At 32.7% G+C, this 22,760-nt stretch overlaps 1 protein-coding gene across 1 annotated transcript in view; it reads left to right on the top strand.

Moving 5' to 3' along the window:
* Positions 1-22,760, top strand: part of TBC1D5 (TBC1 domain family member 5) — a 373,122-nt gene that overhangs the window by 171,577 nt on the left and 178,785 nt on the right. Inside the window, exons 9-12 of the mRNA XM_023527949.1 lie at positions 3,102-3,190; positions 4,730-4,780; positions 4,874-4,943; positions 10,207-10,379. Coding sequence (XP_023383717.1) covers positions 3,102-3,190; positions 4,730-4,780; positions 4,874-4,943; positions 10,207-10,379 — 383 coding nt within the window. The remainder of the gene's footprint in view (positions 1-3,101; positions 3,191-4,729; positions 4,781-4,873; positions 4,944-10,206; positions 10,380-22,760) is intronic.

The following is a 22,760-nucleotide window of genomic DNA, read 5'->3' as shown; positions in this document are numbered from 1 at the left end:
TACCACAGTTTATAATTGTATAGTCACTTCTGTGCTCATTTGATTATTGTGTCTTGCTCTCTAGACTGCAAGCTTCATGATGGTTATGAGCTTGTCCACTTCATTTACTTTTGTGTTCCCAGCATGTCATAGGTAGTTAGTAATTGTTGAAATAAATGAAGATGAATAGAGAATCTGGAATAGAGTGTCGCAGAAACTAGAGGGAAGAGAACATTTAAGAAAGTGGAAGGATGTATTTAAACAGGAGAGCTTTCTTATTAAATTAGCTATCACCAACAATAAAAACGTAGTAACAAACCCAGTAAAAATTATTCAGTTCTACAAATTTTTGGATTAGAAAATCTGGTGTCCTAAAAATATCTGTTTTCTTCAAGTTGATTTTAATGCAATGCCAATAAAAATCGCTGTATTTTGTTTAGCATTTTATGTTACTAAATGATACTGAAGTAAGTTTGGATGAAAACATTAAGTTAAATAGGCAAGATAATTCTGAGAAAAATAACGGAAAATATATTTTATTTGGAATATTTTACAACTCATCATTACAATATTAAAGTTCTATTTAAAATTTATTTTTTAAAAAATTTTTTGCAAGCACACCTTTTTGTTAGTTCCCAGGATCCCAATAAATAGCCTAAGATAGCCTTTATTTGTGTGTGTTTGTGTGTACATTAAAGTTCTTATGTAGAATATACAAACCAATGGAATACCAGTACAAGCCGAGAAAAAATGAGAGCTAAGTATTCAGTATTGGTTAAGATGACATTTCAGAACTCTTGCAAGAAGATGGGCTTTTCAATGAATGGGGATTGTTCAATAAATAAGTTTAACTCTTTTGGAGTGAAAAAAATACATACTTATTTTTCAGGGCAAAATTAAATAGTAGATGAGTAAAGAATTAACTGTAAAAAAAAAAGACAACTGTGTACTTACCTAATCTCAATATGAAGAAGGTCTTTATAGACATGAAAGCAAAACAATAAACTATGAAGGATCATTTATTGATTTTATTATTTTAAAGCATACACTTTCACTATAAAATACCAGATTTAAGAGACAAATGGTAAACATGGGAAAGCATACGTAACAAAAATGACCAAAGGTTAATATCCTGAATTAGACAACTATTATAAATCAATAGACTAAAGGAAACTCTTAGGAGAAAATGGCAATTCGTTAAATAAAAATGGCCAATACAATTTTTGTGTGTGCTCTCACTAGCATTTAAATAAGTTAAAACAACCATTTGACTGTGAAATTTGACAGGATTTTTTAAAAACACTACAAATATAGGTGAGAATTTGTGAGATGGTGAGTTTTATGCTCGAAAGTGAGGAAGTTGTTTTTGAAGAGTAGCTTAATTGTGTATAATTGTGAGACTTTAACAAATATCTTTACTCATTTACACAGAAATTCTGCTTCTAGGTACTTTATGTTAAGGAAATCATCAATAATAGGCAAAAAAAAAAAAGTTTATTACAGTGTATCATAGTTTTTTTTTTCCTTTATTTTGTTTTTTTGGCCCTCTCTCCTTCCCTCTCTCCTCTCTCCCCTCCTTCCTTCCCTCCCCTTTCTTCATCTTTTCCTCTTTTCCTTCTTTTTTGTTTTTGCTTTTATGTAGTTTTCTACAATAAGTGGCTATTAGTTTGATAATTAAAATTACGGTACTTGGTTTTGGGAATGAATTGAGGTTATTCCAGAAGAATAAACCCTTCATGATGATTTTAAAGCATACTTAGCAACAATTAATTTTATTCTTTCTGGTTCTCTACCATGTTCTTCTGTAAGACAGTCTTTTTAAGGTTTGTTTAGTACATGGTTTAGGAGATGGTTACCTAGAAAGACTGAAGTGATGTGTGGTTCATTTGTCACAAGTAAATTGTCAATAGAGCATAAATTATTTTGTAGAAATGTCATTCAGTCCTTCTAATTCAAGGCTAGGGAATGAAGTCTGACAGAGTTTACTTTCATATTATTTTGTGAAGACAACTAGATTCCTAAGAATAGCATAGTACTACTATACTAGACTGTGACTGTCCTTCTATCTATCACACACAGGAAATCTTCTCTACTTCCACCAGCAAAACCTTTTTCTTCTCTCTGCTTGCATATTTTACTTTTATTTCCTGTAAAGGTGATGTTTTGTCTTACCTTTTTAAATAAAAGATCGTCCATAGTTATTAAGCAGAAGGAAAATGGCAGTTTACTTACTTTCAGAGGCAAAAGTAGTGCTATTTATTTTTAACTTGCTAATATATGTTTTTTGATGCTTAAGAGGGAAAAAAATCTCAATTAACAAGGCAACTCACTATGTAGAACACCTTATTTCCACATAATAATAGATAAATAATAGATTCTATAATACTTTTTTTTAAAGACAACTTAATAGCTAATACACCTTTTTGTTTCTATACCTATTCATGTAATTCACAGGTGAACACTAATATAAGGAAAAGAATTGTGGTGAAATCACTAAAATTTAAAATAAATTTATAGTTGAAATAGGAAAAAATTTATGGTAATCTTCAGAATAAACATGTTGAAAAATCATACTTTAAAAACTTTGTTTTCTTTCATACCTGCTAAAGGTTGTTTCTTTTATTATCCAACATTTCCAGCTAGCTGACTTCAGCGCTTCCTAAATCTACAGACATCCTAATTTTGAGCCATTATATAATGAAAACATTGGATGTAATTTCCTTAGGTCTACAGTTCTTAGTTGCCCTTCTTACTGCAGATCTTTACACTGTAGCTCATGATTATAATTTGCATAAATGAAATTCATATTTATGAGTACAGATCTTGAAGCAACTGACAGGTGCAAGGTTGTCTACCATGCCAATTTATTGTTTGTTGTGTCATTTAAAAGAGAATTGCTCTCCATGTTTTAAAGCAGAATACGTGCTGTGGTTGAATTGGAATCAAAGTCTAAAAGTAAATAAAATCTCATTTTTGTAGCTTTTCATTTTTATGCTTTTCTATATAATATGGAAATGTTGATTGGCAGAGATCATTTGAAAAAGTGTTTAACTGAGCTTATTCTGTCCACTTGTGGACTTTAAACATCTAACCCTTTCATTTCTCTTGCTCTTGTATTTCAGGGCATGCATGAGCTCTTAGCTCCTATAATCTTTATCCTCCACTGTGACCACCAAGCTTTTCTTCATGCCAGTGAGTCTGCACAACCAAGGCAAGGTTTTATATCGGCCCCATCTGTTTTTTTCAACTCTGCTCTAATCTTCTTCTTTTTTTTTTTTTTTATACCTCAAAATCTTTTAAAGCAAAGGTACTTTTGTAAATTGTAAACATTTGGTTGTGTTTCATGTGGCTGATTGATAATTCTACTTAATAGTTGTAATCCCAGTTCAGCTATGGGGCAAATTTGGAAACATAAAATGTTTTTGCAAATCTTAAATCTGTACCAAAGAAAGACATAGTTAATGGATCAAGAAAAAAAAAATTTTTTTGATGTAATGGCAAAGTGCTAAAGATTGGTAGTATTCATATATCTCATCCTCTTAATGAGCCATTCTTTCACTACAGGCTGCGTGGGAACCTTATCTGTGAGATACTTTCTCCACCTCAGGTTTTACTCAATTCAGTTCCTAACCGGAGAACAGTACCACAAAGAACCCCACTCCATAACTAAATAAAAAATGAGTTCTCATGTTTTTGAGATATATTAATTTATTCTTTCCAGCAAATAACTTCAGTAATTGTAGTTAACTTAAGATATTTGTTAGAATTAATTTTCTAACTGATGGGCCACAGAGGCAGCCAGGAAGCATCTTGGGAATAGAAAACTCCAGGATTGTAAAACTTTGTCAGGCATTTTCCACAGGCTAACTATCCATACACAGAAAATAAAATATAATTACATAGCATTACATGTGTTCATACAATCTTTATTAATCAAATGTAGCCATCTATTTTGCTGAACATGTGTTAGGGCCTTTGAAAAAAATTAACTTTTGTTTACTTTATTATAGATTAGTATTTTCAACTTCTTTCTCTCTAGTCATACTGAGTTTACTGGATCTGACTATTAGTAACCATATTTTAATTGCCATTGCTTTAGTTACTCTAAAGAATGATAAGGATGAAGTTATTATTAGGATACTGTTTTCAAGCCAGTTTTATCTTTTAAAAAATATGCATGCAGAATATACTTCACGTGAAAGTACAGATGATTGAAAATAGCTTTTAAATGAGTTAGACATGCTTCTTTAGCTGTTTCAATCCACTAAAATGTAAAAGCAACACTAAAATAGATTTGGAAGAGGTGCCGTCTCTGATTAATTGATGTTAAAATACAGTAAAAATAGATGCCATTAAAAGAAAATAAATTAATGTTTTAACATGGTATATTTTACCAGTAACTATATATTTTTTTGTTTCGTTTTGGACAATAAGTGATAAATTGTGACGCGATCAATTTATTTTAGATCAGGCACATTCAAGGACTATATTGTCGCATTTGTATTTGTTATTTGGAATAATTAGATAGTTACCTCATTGCGGTACAGACAAGACAGCTAATTTGTTTTTGATTTTTATAGAAAGAAAATATTTCATTTGTTAATAGACTTGCTCTTTTTATTAAAAAATGCTAATTTTTTTCACTTGCACATTATATAAAAGTTGGCTTATGAGTATAGAATAAGGCAACCTCTGAATCTCCTTCCATTTAAAAATTACACATTTTGATTGCATGTATTGCTTTTTTAAGTGAGGAAATGAAAACTCTCTTGAACCCCGAGTATCTGGAACATGATGCCTAGTAAGTACAAAAACTTTCTGTTATTTAAATTTTTTATATCATCTTTACTTTAATGAAGGTTTAACAGTATTATATTATTTTTCTAATTTTTAGTGCCATGTTCTCACAACTTATGGAAACTGCCGAACCTTGGTTTTCTACTTTTGAACATGATGGTCAAAAGGTAAATTATATAATACGAATCTTTTCAGTATATTTGAGGGAATAGATAATTTCAGTAAGTAATATATACTCAGAATAAAAGCCATTATTATTACTATAAAAAAACAAAATATAAAAAATACTCAGAATGAGATTGAACTGGTAATCTAAACTGTGTCTCTGATGATATTGACAAATATACAAAGGTAATATAAAAAATTTATATAAATGAATAAGAAACTGCTTTTATATGTATATATAATATCCATGCAATATAAATTCTTACTTAAAAACTATTATAAATTTCTAATAAGTGTATTTCTCTGCTCAATCTATTGCTATCCTAGTGAGTTTGTAGATACAGTTTTAATGAAAGTGCATAAACTGTATTAAATAGGTCATTTTACTGATGTATCACTATAGAATTTACACATTTAGCATCAATACCATTTATCCTTACTCTCTTATCCTGTTTTTCAACTACAGTTTTTACTGTGCTATAAATAACATACCCTAACACTCACCTTTTTAAAGTATTTTAAAGTGTACAATTCAGTGGGTTTTAGTATATTCACAGGGTGGTACAAGTGTCCCCACAACTAATTCCAAAACATTTTCATCACCCCACAAAGAAATCCCATACCCAACAGCAGTCACTTCCCATTCCCCTCTCCCCAGAGTCTCTGATAGCACTCATCTACTTTCTATTTCTATGTAATTGCTTATTCTGGAAATTTCATATAAATGAATTATACAATATATGGTCTTTCATGACTGACTCCTTTCTTTTAGTGTAGTGTTTTCAATGTTTATTCATTGTACCATGCATCAGTACTTCATTCCTTTTCATGGCTGAATAACATTTCATTGTCTGGATATACCTCATTGTGTTTATTCATACATAAGTTGATGGACATTTGGGTTCTTTTCATTTTTTGCTTGCTATGAACATTTGTGTACAAACTTTTGTGTGAACATGGTTTCAGTTCTCTTGGCATACCTCAAGATGTGAAATTGCTGAATTATCTGTCATTTTAAACAAACATGTATGTTAACTTAGAGATCATTATGGTCTTTTCATTGTTATTGCATAATATTGGGGAAATTACATTATTCTGGAAGGGATGTTGTTAAGAGATTTTAGTATATTATTTTCTGTATAATCAATTTCTTTTATATTGGTATAATTGGTTGCATTCTCCTTAGAAATCATGTATTACTCAGTCACTTCATTCCATTTCTTAAAAAATGAAATGGATAACTAATGCTTTTTATGCTTTTGGTATAGATCAGGGCAAACTACTACCTGCAAACTAATTTGGCCTGCCATCTGTTTGTGTACAGCTTGTGACTTAAAATGGCTTTTATAGTATTAACTGGCTGAAAAAAATATGAAAAGAAGAATAATATTTTGTGACATATGAAAGTAATATGGAATTCAATTTCCCTGTCCATAAAAGAAGTTTTATTAGGATATAGCTATGCCTGTTTGTTTACTTATTGTCTGTGGCTGCTCGCTCATTACAATAACAGAGTTGAATAGTTGCCAACACCGACTGTATGACCTGTCAAGCCTAAATTATTTACTGTCTGGCTCCTTGCAGAGCTGGTTTCCTGACCCCTAGCCTAGGTGATAAAATTTTCATTCAGCAATATATGAACATGATATATTCTGTAATGATTATTAGAGATGAAACTTGCTGTCACCATATATGATGAACTGCCTTAAGTTTTAGATCAATAACTTTATATTCTTGGTGAGTGAGTTGATGAAGTCATAGACTTAAGTGAATATCAAAATTTTGAGCAGAATACTTTTAAAATAAGCATCATGATTATTTCATACACTGGTCATTTTGTATTTTATAACTGATTCACAGTATCCAAGAAACTGAATGATAAAAATAAGAGGGTTACCATTTTTCAGTTTTACCTATTCATGTCGATATCACCAAGTTAAGTTCCTGAAAATGGCTAATACAACAACAGAAAGACATTCATTTTATCAAGGAACACATAGATGTGACCTCTGAATATTTGTGTTATTTATTTGCCTATATCAGTGAATAATATATTTCTAAAATGCATGTCTAGTGAATCCCTTATTCATCCTCCTTTTTTTATTCTATTTCATAATTTTATCACTTTTTAAAAAAGAAGCTCTAGAAATTAACATACCATTCCCTCATTCAGTTCTTCTAGTGCCTTTGAAAATTCAGTTATATCAGTATGCATGCTGCCTATTACACCAGACATACTTTTCATAATAAAACTTTCTTGATGAAGAAAGCAGTGCATTGGTTTACATATGGCATAAAATCATTATCTCGTTGCATTCCTGTAACAGTTTGTGGACTGGCTCTGATCTGTAGAATGCATTTTGAGTACTGCTTAATAAACGGTTAAAAAGATTTTAGTTTTATTGGTAGTTGTGGCTGCCCCAGTTGTTAAATGCGAATAGCATTCTTTATTATGATAAGAAATTCTGATTATAAGGAAGTATTTTACATTAACTCCAGCTTCTCTTTTGATTTTAATGTTTAGTACTTAAGTAATCTTGAGCATTACTTTTGACTTTCTTAAGTTTAAGAGATTTGGTTGTAACTATTCTGAGCACAGGGGAAGTCTTTTGCAAATTGTAGTTTATATAAGCCTTAGAACATGAGTCTCTATTAAGCATTTGAAAAAACGGACCACATGTGCTGTTGATCTAATGAAAATTCATTCTTTTCAAACTAGAAATTGAATATATGATTGCATTAAGTTAAACATTTTTAAACAGGACAATTTAGGATCAGTTCTTTCCAAAGCCAATATTGCATCTCTACAGATATAAGTGTGTATCTGTATACACTTAAAAGAAGACTGGATACAGTTGCCTGTTTTCCATGTGCTTATTAGAAACCCTGTCTGGCCTGAGTGCTTCCACCCAGTACTGTGTGGTATTCAGCCACACAGGTTATTCAGTAAAGGAAAAACTCTACAATCAAAATACATAAATGCTAAGTTGCTTGTTTTTAAAGGAAATTTGGCTTCAGAGTAAACACTGCCTTTCAGTTGTGAATAGTATCTTATAATTATCGTGAATTCTCAAAAAAAGTTATTTCGATTTAATATCAGAAGGAAAAACTTGTAACAGAATTAAAATCTTTTTTTTTTTTTTAATTTGAAGTAAATGTTAGATATCACAAAATCAGAAAAAGGTGTCTTGGATGTATTATTTTTATAATCCATGACCACAGCATAGAGATTTCCTTTTCTCCTGTTTATATAAATGAACACACACTAATTGAATCAGAAAAATTAATGTGGATTTCTATCCTTTGGACCTAAAGACACAAGGGCAAACAGTGCAGGAAGTACAGAGGACGGCATTTCTTTTTAAGACTTGAAGTGATCCTGGAAAGAGAGATGGAACCCCTTTCAGGAAATTTTTCCTTATACTAACACAGGCTCCTCCTCTCCTCTGTGCTTTCTACCTGCCTGATTAGTCACTGTTTTTATGTGGAATTCTAAGTAGTTTTCTGTGTAGCCTTCCCCTCCAGACATGAGGGCAAATGCTTTACCTTCTTTACCTTCTTTGTCTTGTGCCCTTGACTCTGGTCCAGCAATGAAAAGATGGTATTCCTCTTAGAAATCTCACACTTTAGGAAGCAAAGAAGTAGAAAAGGATACTGTTATAGGTCAGAAGAAGATAATGAAATAGGACGTGGCACTTAAGCGAAATTTTAAAAATACTTCGGAGTTCCTCAGCAGAAACATTGGGGAAGGGACATTCTCAGTAAGGAAGGGCATCTCCAGGGTCTCTAGGAGCGGAAGTTGGGGCCAGCCAGGTAACGAAAAGCCTTACAGACCTGGCTGAAGAATTTGGGGGTTTTCTCCTGAGAGAAAATGGTGGGGAGCTATTAAAAATGTTTAAGGAAGGCAATTTGGCATAATCTAATATCTGTGTCAGATAGATTACCAGGCATTTTAGAAGATGGATTTAAAAGTAGACTAAATTAGGAGCAGTGAGACCAGTTAGGAGGAATGAAATGAAATGATTAGGACCTCCAAAACAGGTTATTACAAAGGGGTATAGAAGAGGAGACATGAAAGAGTGCCCCTGAGTGGGTATGAGGAGCTAAAATTGGCAAACTAGGTGTCCTTATTGGAGGATGGCTTGTGATAGGCATGGGGGAAAAGCGAAGATGTTTTTGAGCAGAAGATGATGAACTCAGTTGTGGGCCTGCTGAATTGGAGGTCCTTTTCGCAATTGAAGGGTCCTTGCCAATGTTTGAATGTATGGGAGGCACTCAAGGGAGTTCTAGGTTGTGGATACAGATTAAGTCTTTGGAAAATGGGTTTTGGTTAAAGCACTATATATGACTGAGGTCACTCAGGGAATTGCATATAAGTAGAGAATAAAACTAAGACCAGAACTTTATGAAAAAGCAATATTTGTGAAGCAGAAATAGGAATTTGAGCTAGAGAAGTAGACTGAGGATAAGTAGTAGGCAATCACAGAGTAATGGTATAAATCCCAATTTTGGAGAGAGGTAGAAATTGAGGATAACATCAGAAGAAAGTTCAGACATAATATATTCGAGGAAGTCATCAGATTTGAGGGGAGAGTTGAAGTGTACATGAAAGCATTATAAGGAATCACAGATACATCTTTCTTAATATGGGACATGGGATGGCAAGTAGAGAAATTGTAGATGGCCCACATAAATTTTTTTTTTAAGTCAGCTATATTTTTGGCCTGGAGAGTTTTAAAATCTCTTCTGCTCAGCTGTTAAATTGCTCAAAGGGCATTTAAAAATATATCTTATTTTCTTTATTTTCTGACTTTTTTTTATAGTTTTAAGAGCTTACATTAAAACAGTTTTCATTTACTGTTTTTCACGTTTAAGTGTTATGCCACAGGAAATATATTTTCATCAGAGTATTCCATTTAGGTGCTGTGGCTGATTAGACAAACTGGCCACAGGGAAATATACTAGGGCCTACCACTACCTCTAGCCAAAATTATCTTGTAATACATAATGTCACCAGAGAAGGTGGTCAAGGGAATACAAATAGGAAGTATTTTAGAAGACATTTCCTGGCCTTCTCAACTTTATGAGCACAATCATCTGTATGACAGTCGGTGTATAATTCCACAGTGTAAGCATTTGTCATAAGATGATTAAAATAGTTGGTTCTTATTTAAGCACCCATTGATAAGCGTACTCAGAAATTATGTCCAGATATATGTTAATTTCATATAGAAATAATACGTGTTCTATTTTTTCCGTTTTTAGGGGAAAGAAACACTGATGACTCCCATCCCCTTTGCTAGACCACAGGATTTAGGGCCAACAATTGCTATTGTTACCAAAGTCAACCAGATCCAGGATCATCTACTGAAGAAGCATGATATTGAGCTTTATATGCACTTGAACAGACTAGAAATTGCACCACAAATATATGGGTTGTAAGTATTGAAGTTTAAATTTCAGCTATACCTAATTATGATTTATGGTGGTTCCTGTATGTCTCAGATCCTTAGATGTAAAAGCAAGAACTGTTCCAGCTTCATTTCATTTCATATCTCTTTCATGTCCTATGTGCCAGGCTCTGTGCTCATGACTTTCACATAGGATATTTCATCAAATACTCCCACCAAGCCTGTTAATTGAATGTTACCCCTTTGTTACAGAGAAAGAAATTAAGGCTTGCACTAAGTTTACACATATTAAATAATAAAGTCATAATTCAGATCCCAGCAGGATTGGCTTCATAATCTGCAGAACTCAGTGCAAAATAAAAATGAATGGTCCCTTAAAAAAATTAGTAAGAAGTTCAAGATGGCAACAGCAGATTATTAAACTAAACACTTCAAGAAGTGCAGGGTTGCACAGGTCATACACACATGAAGCCAGCTCCAAACCCAAATGATACTATAAGATATCCATGTTCTTTCCATTTTATTGTGTGGTCGTCTACTCTACTCTAAACAGTACATTTCAAAAAAAAAAAAAGGTTAATGTTCCTTACAGTGAACATAATATACTAATCTTCAGCCACATAACCTCTGTAACATGCTATAATAGCAGCAAAATAAGGAGGCAGTCACTCCTTAGGGGTGTGTGTGTGTGTGTGTGTGTGTGTGTGTGTGTGATGTGTATTCATTCAGTGGCTCATAAGGTGAGTAGGCAAATTAACAAAGATAGCAGTTTTAATAAATACGCATTAGTTGTATAGTACTACAGACAACAAAAGGATCCTTTATATTGGAGCAAGAGAACATATCCAGGGCTGGGCAGTTCCTTGGTAGATATTTCCTGCAAATTCCATCTCTCAATTAGGTAGAACACGGAAAATTGAAAAGATATCATCGAAATGTGCATAGTAGATGTTCATAATTATGAATAATTATGAATTCATTATTTGAATTACGAAGAATCTCAAGTCAAAGGTTCAGGACCGGAGCAGAGGCCAATTTATTAGGTCTAAAGGAAAGAATATCAATGAGTGTTTTCTTTATGTTCTCATGTTACAGAGACTCTCTCACTAATAATAATTCAGCTGTCTTTCTTTACTGGAACCCCTGATATGTAATTGCAGGTTTCTGCTTTCCTGTTTTTAATGATTCTTGTTTCATTTCTGTGACTTAAGCTTGCCTTACTTCATCATTGAGAGCAACTCCATCATTCCCACAAGAAGCGAGAAAGACATGGGTGACATGGGTGTTGGGCAGCTCTGCAGGTTATTGATGAATTGCCAATTATACTTGCAAGTCTAGCTAATATGTTTGTATTTATAGACAAAAACTTATTTTAAAATAGCTAGTGGCAAGATTAGGAGTTAAATTCTGTATTCCTATCTACTGTGCACTCAAAGAATTGGTTTATTCAAATACAAAAGCCTATTTTATACCCTCAAAAATTTTTTGCTAAAGTCTAGAAATTGATCTTAAGTATCAGGGAAAGAATTAATGTTGGACATGTTTATGATTTTTTGAAATGCTTTATTGTTTATCACTTTTTTGTCCGATCTGGTGCTGTACATTGCAGTGGTGATGGCATGGACTTGTGATCATTGTGCTCCAGCTTCCTTTGCAGACATAAGTTTCCATCAGCTTTCTCTTTGCCATAATGATTCATAGAGCTTCTTTGACATCCAACTAGCATTTTCCCAGTAAAATTCTATGATCTGTGACATAATTAATCTTTCAGCTTTACTTTTTAGCAGTACTAACAATATGAAGGCTTGCAGTAACCATAGCTGACTTATTCATCCCATTATTTTTATGTGGAATCTCATCTACATTATCTAAAAATGTACATTTTAAAAAATCTTTGAAGAAGTCATTCATTCTCTTAATCGAGTGTAGTACATTTTTAGTACAAGGATTCTACTTTACTCATTTCATTTATTAAATTCGATTTTATTATTTCTATTTGTGGGGCATACGAAAGGTCACTGTGGTTTTCTTTTCCTGTCTTTATGCTATCCAAAGCTATATTACACCACTTTATGTTTCCTATTAATGACTGTTAGAATCTTAGGGGCCAAAGAATAATATTAGTACAATACAAAATAGCCATTAGGAGCACAGGCTTTGAAATGAAATGGACCCATTTACCTACTCTGAGCCTTAGTTTCTTCATCTATGACATGGAGATTAAAAATAATTGTACCTACTTCATAAGATGCCTACGAGAGAGAATCAAATCATAATGTGTAAAAAGCATAGTGCTCAGTATGTAATAAACATTAAATATATGTCTGTCGGTGCTTATGTTATCATTATGTCATTACCATTACTTAACTAGGGTATCATGGCTCTGTGACAGGGATGGACTAAGGGATTCATGAACCTTTCCAGCTCTGGCTTTGCTTTCTATATTTTCTTCACTAAAACATATGGTCTTCTTATAAGTGGAAACACTTATATTTCCTTTGGACCAGTGCTTCTGAAGAGATAGTATAGATGTTGCGACTAAACTTTTAGAAACAGATTATAGCAATTTGGCTCAATAAGTCCTTGAATCTAATAAATACTGTAGGTCTGTATCTCATGTAAATGAATTGAAATATTTTGTTTTGTCCTATATCATATAAGTAATGTTAATCTAAACAATTGCTGATGCTACTATCTATTCCCGTCAGAAGAAAGTTGGTAATTTAGGCTTATAGTTAGTATCACTACTTAAAAATAATTAGTTACAGTTTGAGTAAATTATCAAGTGGACAAATATAAAATAACTAATTTTTAGTTAATAAAACCTACTCTTCCTCAGGATAACATCAGAATCCATAATTGTATCATCTAAAATGTACTTTTACATGCCAATTATTTTTTAATAGAATTTTTATTTTCAAACAAGTATTTTCTTACATTCTAAAATGTTCTAACAAAATTAGAAGACAATATGATAAAAATGCCCATAACGAATGTACCAAGGGAGAAATGTTATCAATACCAACAACTTGTATAGAATGGGGAGTAAATCATAAATATGTTTCTTTACATGATAGAGAAAGTGTTAGCAAAATACTATTATACTCTGTTTGAATCCAGGTTTCTAATTTTAGTCGATCTTAAGCAGTTGCCTAGTACATTAAAATTTATTTAAATCTGCTTTCTAATATGCTTATAATTATCATTAAGAAAAATGTTTCACAATTACTTCACTTTTAAAAGTAGTTTTTGTTCTGATTTTTGTAAGAGAATATATGTTCAAGTCTCCCAGTGTGGCAGATGAGCCATGTGTAAACATATTTATTGCATTTTTCTAGTACATTTATTTAACAAAATTATAATTAATAATTAGTATAAAAATATAAATTGTAATAACATTGGCTAAAGTCATTTGAAATTAGTTTATCTCAATTTTAAATAGATTGATATCTATCTTGAAATATGGGACTACTCATGATCTTGAATGTTATATAACGACTTGCTTGTTAATGATATTATTTTATGTACATAAGGGCTTTATCCCCTGGATAATAGTAATTGGTTTTAATGTTAGAAAATGTTAAATCAGCCTACTATTTAGGTTAAAAAAAGTTATTTTGAAGTTAAATATTTAACACTTTGTAAGTGATATTACAAAATATTTCCTAAAAGTAGTTTACACTGTTTTTCATTAACTTTATGAAGGATTACACCTGTTTCACTTAGAATGAAGTTTCTCTTACTTTAATTCAGATAATTAACATCTTGAGTTGTCTATTATTTGCCAGTTATTGGTGAGTATTAGACTTTTTAAATATTAAGTTCTGTAGGGGTATATCAATGCACAATGACTAATTTCCAAAGCAAACATTGACTACATTATTCCCAACTTTCCAAGGTAATTTCCTTCTTTTTTTATTAAAAATTATTGAGGTGACATTGATTAATAATCAAATAAGTTTCAGGTATACACTTCAGCAGTCTGTCGTATATATTGTATCATGTGTTCACCACCCAAAGTTAGATTTCCTTCTGTCACCAAATATTTGACCCCTTTTACCCCTATATCTAAGAGTTGGGGGTTTTATTGATACCTTTCTTTTCACTATGAGAATAAGAATTTTCTTTTATTTCATCACTTTGGAGTTATTTTTGTGCAGAAGCCTCTAAAATATTACATGTTAGTGTTATGATTCCATCACTGAGTATATATTTGTTATGAGTCCAAAAGACCCTTAATCTTAGCAGATTCAATATAAAGATTCAATACTGTTTTCAATTAATAGTATAATACTGTTTTCTAAAGAGACCGAAAGTTGAAGTTTAAAAATAACAATTTTTACTAGGCCAGAGTTTTATTGTCACTCTTAAATATATTGAATCTGTATATTTTTTACTACTACATTTTATACTTTGATATAAATAGACTACATAATAAGCATCTGTGGGATATGTAATTAATGTCACTTTTGAGGAAAGACCCTCATAACACACTTGGGCTTTGGCATTCTTAAATTATGAGCTCTTTACAGCACTCGTGGGATAAATTCCATATCTCCCAAATGTTTTTTATACATCTTCCATTTCCTTTATTTTCTCTTTTCTGGATTAGCCGTTGCTTCACTATGGTGGTTTAGAATAACTTAATTGGGGAAGTTATTGGTTATTGATAAATAATCTGCTACATTTTGTGATATCATCTTAAAATATTTATATCACAGTATATTCTAAAACATATCACAGTGTAATTATGCGTGACTACTAAGTTTTTTTTAAACCTGTGTTTGAAATTGTAAAAAACATAACTTGTAAAGACATTAATTGTAAAAAACATAACTGTCATTAAATCGGTATAATCACCCACCTTAAAAATTCTCTCTCTTAACAATTTAAGCAAAAAGCTTCCTGTTCTAAATACAGTTAATGATTGAAATACTCTTTTCTTCTCAATGAGCTTTATCTTATACATTAAATGTAAAAATCAGAATGAAGATAAGAAGGTGAAGATCCAATGATACCTTGTCATATACCACTGGATAGTCCCCCCAGAATTACTCCTTTTGAAAGAGCTGGGTATTTTTCCTTCTGTATGAAGAATAATCATGATTAAGAATTATAGAGAAGACTGATAAATTATTCGAAACACGGTATAACAAATGTTAATATTTATTGAGTGTTTTCTGTGGGGCAGGCATCATCCTAATGACTTTACATAGTCTTATTTAACCTCACAACACGTTGGGGTAGGTACTGTTATTACCCTCATTTTTTAGATGAAAAAAATAAGGCTTATAAAGGCTTATTTAGATTGACCAGCTACCAAGAAGCTGAGCCAGGTTTTGAACCCTTGAGCCTACATTCACACTCTAATTTCACTAGGTCTATGAATATGGTAGAAAACTAAAGCACTCACAGGAACTGTGTGCCACATTGGACCGTGAGCCAAAATCAGGGTGACAAGATAAACAACAAAACCAAGCAGATGCAAGACCTGGAATCAGAGGAATCTTGTTAGTAGTGATCAGAAGCTAGCCTGGTGAGGAGGAAATGGAAAATCGAGGGCACTGGAGAGCCCAGTGCCCACAATCATGCCAAGACTTAGAACAGAAAGAGCTCAGGATATTCTGTGTACAGGTACCAGCAGCAAAAGCATAGCTAAAATAAAAGCTGTTGTTTAAGACTTAAGTATTCTTGTCCAGGCCCAATACAGTAATTCCTCACATAAAATTGTCAGTAGGTTCTTGGATGTTTTGACTTTAAGCAAAACGATGTATAACCAAACCAGTTTACCATAGGCTACTTGATATAAACTAGTTAAGTTCCTACGACATATTTCTGGTCACAAAAATATCACTAAACTTCTAAATACAAACCCAAAACACTTCTAATATTAAACATTCAAAGAAATGTGAGCTATTCGTACATTTTAAGAATTAAATTAATAAAAACAAGAAAGAAAATTATTTTGCAACCTGCTTATTCCAAATCAGGGTCACAGGTACCTGGAGCCTACCCCAGCAGCTCAGAGCACAAGGTGGGAGCAACCTGGACAGGACGCTCTTCACAGGGCCACTAAACACACACCAATACTCACTCAGACAGGGACAATTTAGACATGCCAGTTCACCTAATGCGCACATCTTTGGAATGTGGGAGGAAACCGGAGCATCCAGAGGAAACCCACACAGACATGAAGAGAACATGCAAACTCCATACAGACAATGGCCCTGACAAGGAATTTATTTTATTTTTTTCTTATCAACATAATGAAATGACATGAACCAAACGATGTTATTCAGGGACCTGCTCTACTCACCTTGCTTAGGTCAGGCTGCTGGTTAGAAAAATAAGGAAGTAGGAAGGGATAGAGTAGTTCTGTTACTTTAATCTTAAGCTTGACCTGCAAAAAGAGTTAACTGGTGAGCAGGATCTTTACTGACAAAGTAATCATGAATTTTAGGATAAACAAAGGCCAAGAAAGAAGACTATACCCAGTCGCACATGCACAAGTTTAGGAAAGGTACAATCCACATACCTTTCTAGGTAAAAATATACTATTCCCATTGAAAGGTGAATAAAAATTAATAACTCAAGCAAGGGAAAAGCAGGACTTAAAGAACTGCCTGAAAGCAACGTGACCAATAAGATATGGTGGTTAGATGTGTACAACTGAATGCAGTTATCAAAAATAATAATCTGAAGAGCAGGAACTAGAGAAAGAAATTTCAGGGAGAAGAAGAATTCAGTTACGGATGCGTTGAGTTCGGAGTTTCTCTGTGACCGTGGCTGTGTTGTAGACAACTGAATTAATGACTGTGGAGCTTTGGACAGAGATGCGGAAACACTGGTTTGGTCGTCTGCACGATGCTAATTGAAATTGCCAATAAAGTGAGACAAGGAGAGAGACAAAGGCCAGTTCCTACAGAACGTCCACCTGTGTGTAACCGACTTTTGAGAATGTAAAGCATTAAATGATTCAGTCTAATTGAGGTTTAGACTAAATTATTGTGGTTTATGTATTTAAAAGAAACAAGAATCCCACCTAGGAGGGCTTTGCAATTGTCTGGGTGAGAATTGCTGATAGCAATGAAGAGGCAGCTTAAATAGTTTACAGATAGAATCTATGATTTGATAATTACCCAGAATATTATAAAACTTTTAAATACAATAGGGTTATGAACTTTGAGAAACAGTGATTTTCAATATGATCTTGGGATACTGTAGCTTTAAGTACTATAGTTTACATATTGGGAAAACACAGCGTTTACACAGACCAGGAAGTTTTTCTTCCTTCTAAAATTCTGCCCATGGTTTAAAATTCCAATTAAATTACTTCTTCCACTTGTGTTTTGGAGCTTAACAAATATATTGGACTCTTAATAAATATATTGGACTAGTGAAAGTAACCAAAAAACAAACGATGACATTTTCATTTAATACACTTAATAGCTTTAAATGCTTCCATAATATGTAGTTTTTATCACAAACTTTTTAGCTCTACAACTAAGACTCCATTTATTAAATTGTATTTATTAACAGTTGATTTTTAATGTTTTCTAAAAATTCCTGTATGTAATTAAATTCACAGTTTGAAAATTTATATTTCTGATTAAGAATTGAGGTGATTAAAACACAAGGTATACTGCACATCTGAGAAATACTGATGTGCTAAAGACTGCTAGGCCAAAATATTTAATGATAGAACATACTCCCCACCCCAATACCATTCCAGGTACTAATAGTCATCCTTATCTTTCAGTTACATACCTTAAACTATACAACACTTTGCCAACTCCAGTCTTAAACTCACTAATCAGACCAGGATCAACTACAGGTTATATCAGAATTCCCTAAAGGAAATCTAGTAAAACTGTGACTTTACACTTGTTGTGATGTCTTTAACTGAATATAAGTTTACAGGAAAAACAAATATTACCCCAAAACTTTACACACATAAAAGGCCATGTAATGACAGTCATAAAAAAAAAAAAAAAGTTTATCAGAAATATATTGTCAGAGTTGTTTCGAAATCACAGTGGGACAATAGAATGTCTTCTTTAAGTCATCTGGTATGACAAAAGTGATACAACTGTAAATCCAATGTTGCCTTTGAGTCTGTTAGCCAGCAGAATGCATTTAGATTGGAAGGGAAATAATTTTTATCTTCAAATCAAAACTGTAGACTCTGAAGCATGAAGGAGAGAATTTTAGGACTTGGAAATAATAGTTAAATGTGGGTAAAATCTTGGCATTATTAATCGTCTCATATTCAGTTTCTCTCCCTCATTTTCACCGATGGCTTCTTTATTTCATGGGTTTCTGATTGTTTTTCTACTCTTCGACCTTTTCCATAACCAGGTAAGCCAGAGGCAAATCGAATGTCTACATACAGCTAATTGCCATAATAAGCTCTTTTCTATTGCTATATGGTAATTCATATATGATATCATACCCCATTTTTAAGTATACCTTATAATTAAGCTGACTTGCATAGCTTATATCAGTGATTACTATGTGTATATGTGATGGGTCTCTGACCAGACTTAAGCATTAACCCTTATTTTTTGACCTCTAGGGAATGTGCTTAATATGTGTAAATCCTTTTATAGGAACTATTAGTACTTCAAACAGATGCCTGTAAATGCCAAGTTTTCTAGAGCCATGTCTCTCGACTAGCTTTTAAGACATTTGAGATCACCAGTATGTTTTGTGTGAAAATTCTAAACTCTTTTTCTGAATTTGTAAAATTATTTTAAGGACAGTAAAATTGTTTTAATTTGTAAAATTATTTTAAAAGTTTGTAAAAATTTATTTTAAAGTTATTTTAAGGACCAAGATAGAATCCTGCCTTACCATCACCATTAGTTCTTCCTTGAAATAAATGTTAGAAAAATGATGAGCTTGCTTAATGAAGAGAACCTCTTCCAAGCTCATAATTTCATAAGATGCTATTGGCCGAAGGCTATTGAACAATTAAGAAAATTCATCATTTATTACAGTATTATAAAAGATAAAAAAATAAGAGCTCCTCTACCACAAACTCTAAAAAAACCTTTTTCCTTAACTTATTAAGGATACAGATGAAAACCTGGTAGAGCCTGTTGCTTTTTACTTTTATTTTGCTTTTGGCTACTATTGGTTCTTCATCATGTGTTTCTTTATCTCCTCAAATTTCTCATTTCTGATTTGAAACAGAATTTAAGTGCAGAATAAAATATTGTTTGTAATTCACTTTGGCTTTTATATATATATATATATATATATATATATATATATATATAGTTTTGTTTCTAAAAACTTTGATTAAAACTTGATTTCTCTAATAAAAATAATGCTTTCATTTTCATTTTACTTCAATTATTTTATTTTTGTATGATTTCATAGATGGTTTTTTATACCACTGTATCACCTCTAAAAGATTCTTATTATGATTTCAACTGTAAATGGCATGTGTAGTTAAAAAAATCCAAGACTTAAAAAATATATTTAAAATTTTATTTTATTTTATTTTATTTAGATTTATTTAAACCCTTATTAAAATTTAATGTTGCACTACATGGAATCTGTTGGAGAAAATACATTAATACCTTTTAAAAGATCTTAATTTAGAATAGGTAATCATTTTACTATATATAAGAAATGATTATGAGGCATCAGAAACTATGTAAAAATGGCTAAGACTGGGAAGAAAAAAATGAGTTACAAGCTGAGAGATCACACCTATACTGAGTCAGTTCAATGTTTATTAAAGAGAACCTGACCTAATTGAGTCAGTGGGTCTTAAACCAGTAAAAAATTGTGCTAGTGAGAACAGTGAACATTGTGGATACTGTCAGAATTAAGCCAAAGCAGTAATACTGAACGGAACCAGAGCTCTATTTCTTCTAGCTGACCAGTCCCCAAGTATGAAGATGATAAATCTTTAGACCTGGTATGGGAGGAGGGGGAGAACAGGAATACAAATATATTTAAATGAGTAGAATTTTGTCATGTTGATACTTGGTTATATATTGTAGCTTTAGTTCATTTGAGTTACTAGGTTATAATTAAAAAGTCTTTATTTTATTTGAAACAAGAAATAGAGAAAAATAATACTAATAATATATCTTACCTGTACCTTCTTACACTTGCTGAACTCTTCATTCACTGCAACCCAAAACGAGATTGCAGTTTCGGGGTTGCAATGAGTGCTCCCAGAAGTTGAAGTTAGATTAAGAGCACTTTCTTTATAGGGGTTATCACGTCCAGAGTTTCTATTTGCAAAGCACTTTAAACCGTGTCTGGCACATAGGAAACACTTTCTAAGTGTTCATTAAATTAAAAAATAATGATAAATCATAGCAAGGATCATAAAATCCTAGTTAAGACCTCATACCCCTAACTAACAAAAACGATGAATAATATTACTCCTTTAAATTGAAAATTAATGAAAAATAGTTCTTTCTGGAGTCATGAGTCCCCATATACTAAATGCTCTTTGCTTTGGTTTAGCCCATCAGTAAGTAACTCATCTTTAATAATACTTATTTGCTTGATCAGCTTCAGGCAGGAGGAGTGCTTCTGCTTCTTGGTATTTCTGACAAACGTGCCAAATTGGGGTAGACTGGCTCCTAATGTGATTTTCCTTATCTTTGACTTTCCACTTCCACTCTTTTTTTGTAGAAAATGCAATTTTAAAACAGTAGTAAATGTGAAGTGAGAGTGATAAGTTCTCTCTGCTCATCCTTTTCCGTGGACTGTTTTGCTGTTAGTAGAGCAGGCACCTCCTTTCTGCACTCAGAGTTGGTCTGATAGGCTTTCTCCTGGCTTCCCTCCACCATTTTGGTTTTCTGCCTGTGCATTCTGATTTCTTTTCAACTCTCTGTCTCTCATCCCTTCCCATGTTTGCCCCTCACTACATTCCTACCAACAACCAACACATTTTGCTAGACATAAAAGACAGGAGGAAAAAGCAAAAGAAGAGTGGCATATGAAACAAAGCTTTTAGTGTTTGGTAGGCATTTAAACTATTCATCTAGATTTTATAGTCTCACTATTTCTTTTTATCAGACAACACTGACACACACTACCCCTCCCCGCCTTTTAAAAACTGTTTAAGAATCTCTGAAGAAACAAGGTTTGACTGATTTCCCTATACCAATTCTACAGCTATAGGTTTAACCCTGGCCTCTGAAGCCCTGCATTCTGGAATAAGGTCTCAAGGCAATGGAAGACTAGCCCACCAAACCCAGGACCAGCACTTCACTACCAAAGAGGGGTCCCCACAGCTACCTGAGTATTACCAGCCTGCTTCTGACTAACATATGATTGACCTCTTTGCTTCTGGTTCGATTCTAGTTGATCAGAAGTTTGGCTCTTTGCCTAGCTGTTCTTAGATTTATGCGTTTTCACATTAACAAAATTTAATTAAGCTGTGTATATCATTTCTTCTTAGCTTTTTTAGTTTATACCTTTTACTTGATTTCATTTATGATGATTTTTTTTCAGTTTAATGCGTTTTTTTTTTAATAGAACTGTTTCAAGCTATCATTCATTCAACTATCTATTGCTATCAAGGGTTGTGCTTTATGTCACCATCATTTGGGGAGTTGAGGATTATTAATTAGAACAGGGGATAGCCTCTATAGGAGGCTAGTTAAGAACCAGTGGAAAGAATTTGGGTGGGTGGTCATATTTTGAATCAGCAAGTGGAGAAATCCTCTATCAAAAAGTTTTTGCAAAGTAGCTTAGGATTGGTGTGTGCCTTCACCCCGATGACAGCAGAGGCTCCACAGTTCCCAGCCATCAGAAGTTTTATGGTTGGGTTGCCATATGAGTGAGAGATTGCACAAAATTGCAAAGTCCAATGTTAAAGTTGCACATATTTGAAGATAACACAAATAATTACGTTCATTTCCATGAAAAAATAACCGAAACAAATGTTTTAACCAACGACCAGGGTTTTTTTTTTAAGACAGCATACTGGTGTTTTTAGGTTGGAAATGACTGTGACTCTTCTAAAGTTATACACCTATTTTAATGAAATATTATTATTCAGAATCCTTCGGGAATTCTTCTCTTGGCATTATCTTCATTATTAGTGTAGGAGCCACACTGGAAACCTGTTTCATGGATGTGAAATCAAATAATTTTTTAAAATTTGTTTTATCTCAGAGTGTTGCCTAGCCTCATTTCTCAGGTTGTTCACCACATTTGGCTCTAATTATAAGTGTTAGTTACTTGCTTGATTAAAACAAACCCTCAAAACACACCACGGGGCCTCTGTGGGAGGTATACAGAAAGCCTAACATGGGCTCTACAGGAATCATTTCACATATACATTTGATATCTTTGTTAAAAAATCAATTTCATTGTGTTCCGGTCATATGCTCAATGTGTTTTATTATTGATATGTGAAAAATTGTTGTT

Source organism: Pteropus vampyrus, unplaced genomic scaffold (assembly GCF_000151845.1).
Source record: "Pteropus vampyrus isolate Shadow unplaced genomic scaffold, Pvam_2.0 Scaffold1, whole genome shotgun sequence".
Taxonomy (NCBI): Eukaryota; Metazoa; Chordata; class Mammalia; order Chiroptera; family Pteropodidae; genus Pteropus; species Pteropus vampyrus.
The sequence above is the reverse complement of the archived record's forward strand: the minus strand, read 5'-3'. Positions and strand labels throughout refer to the sequence as shown.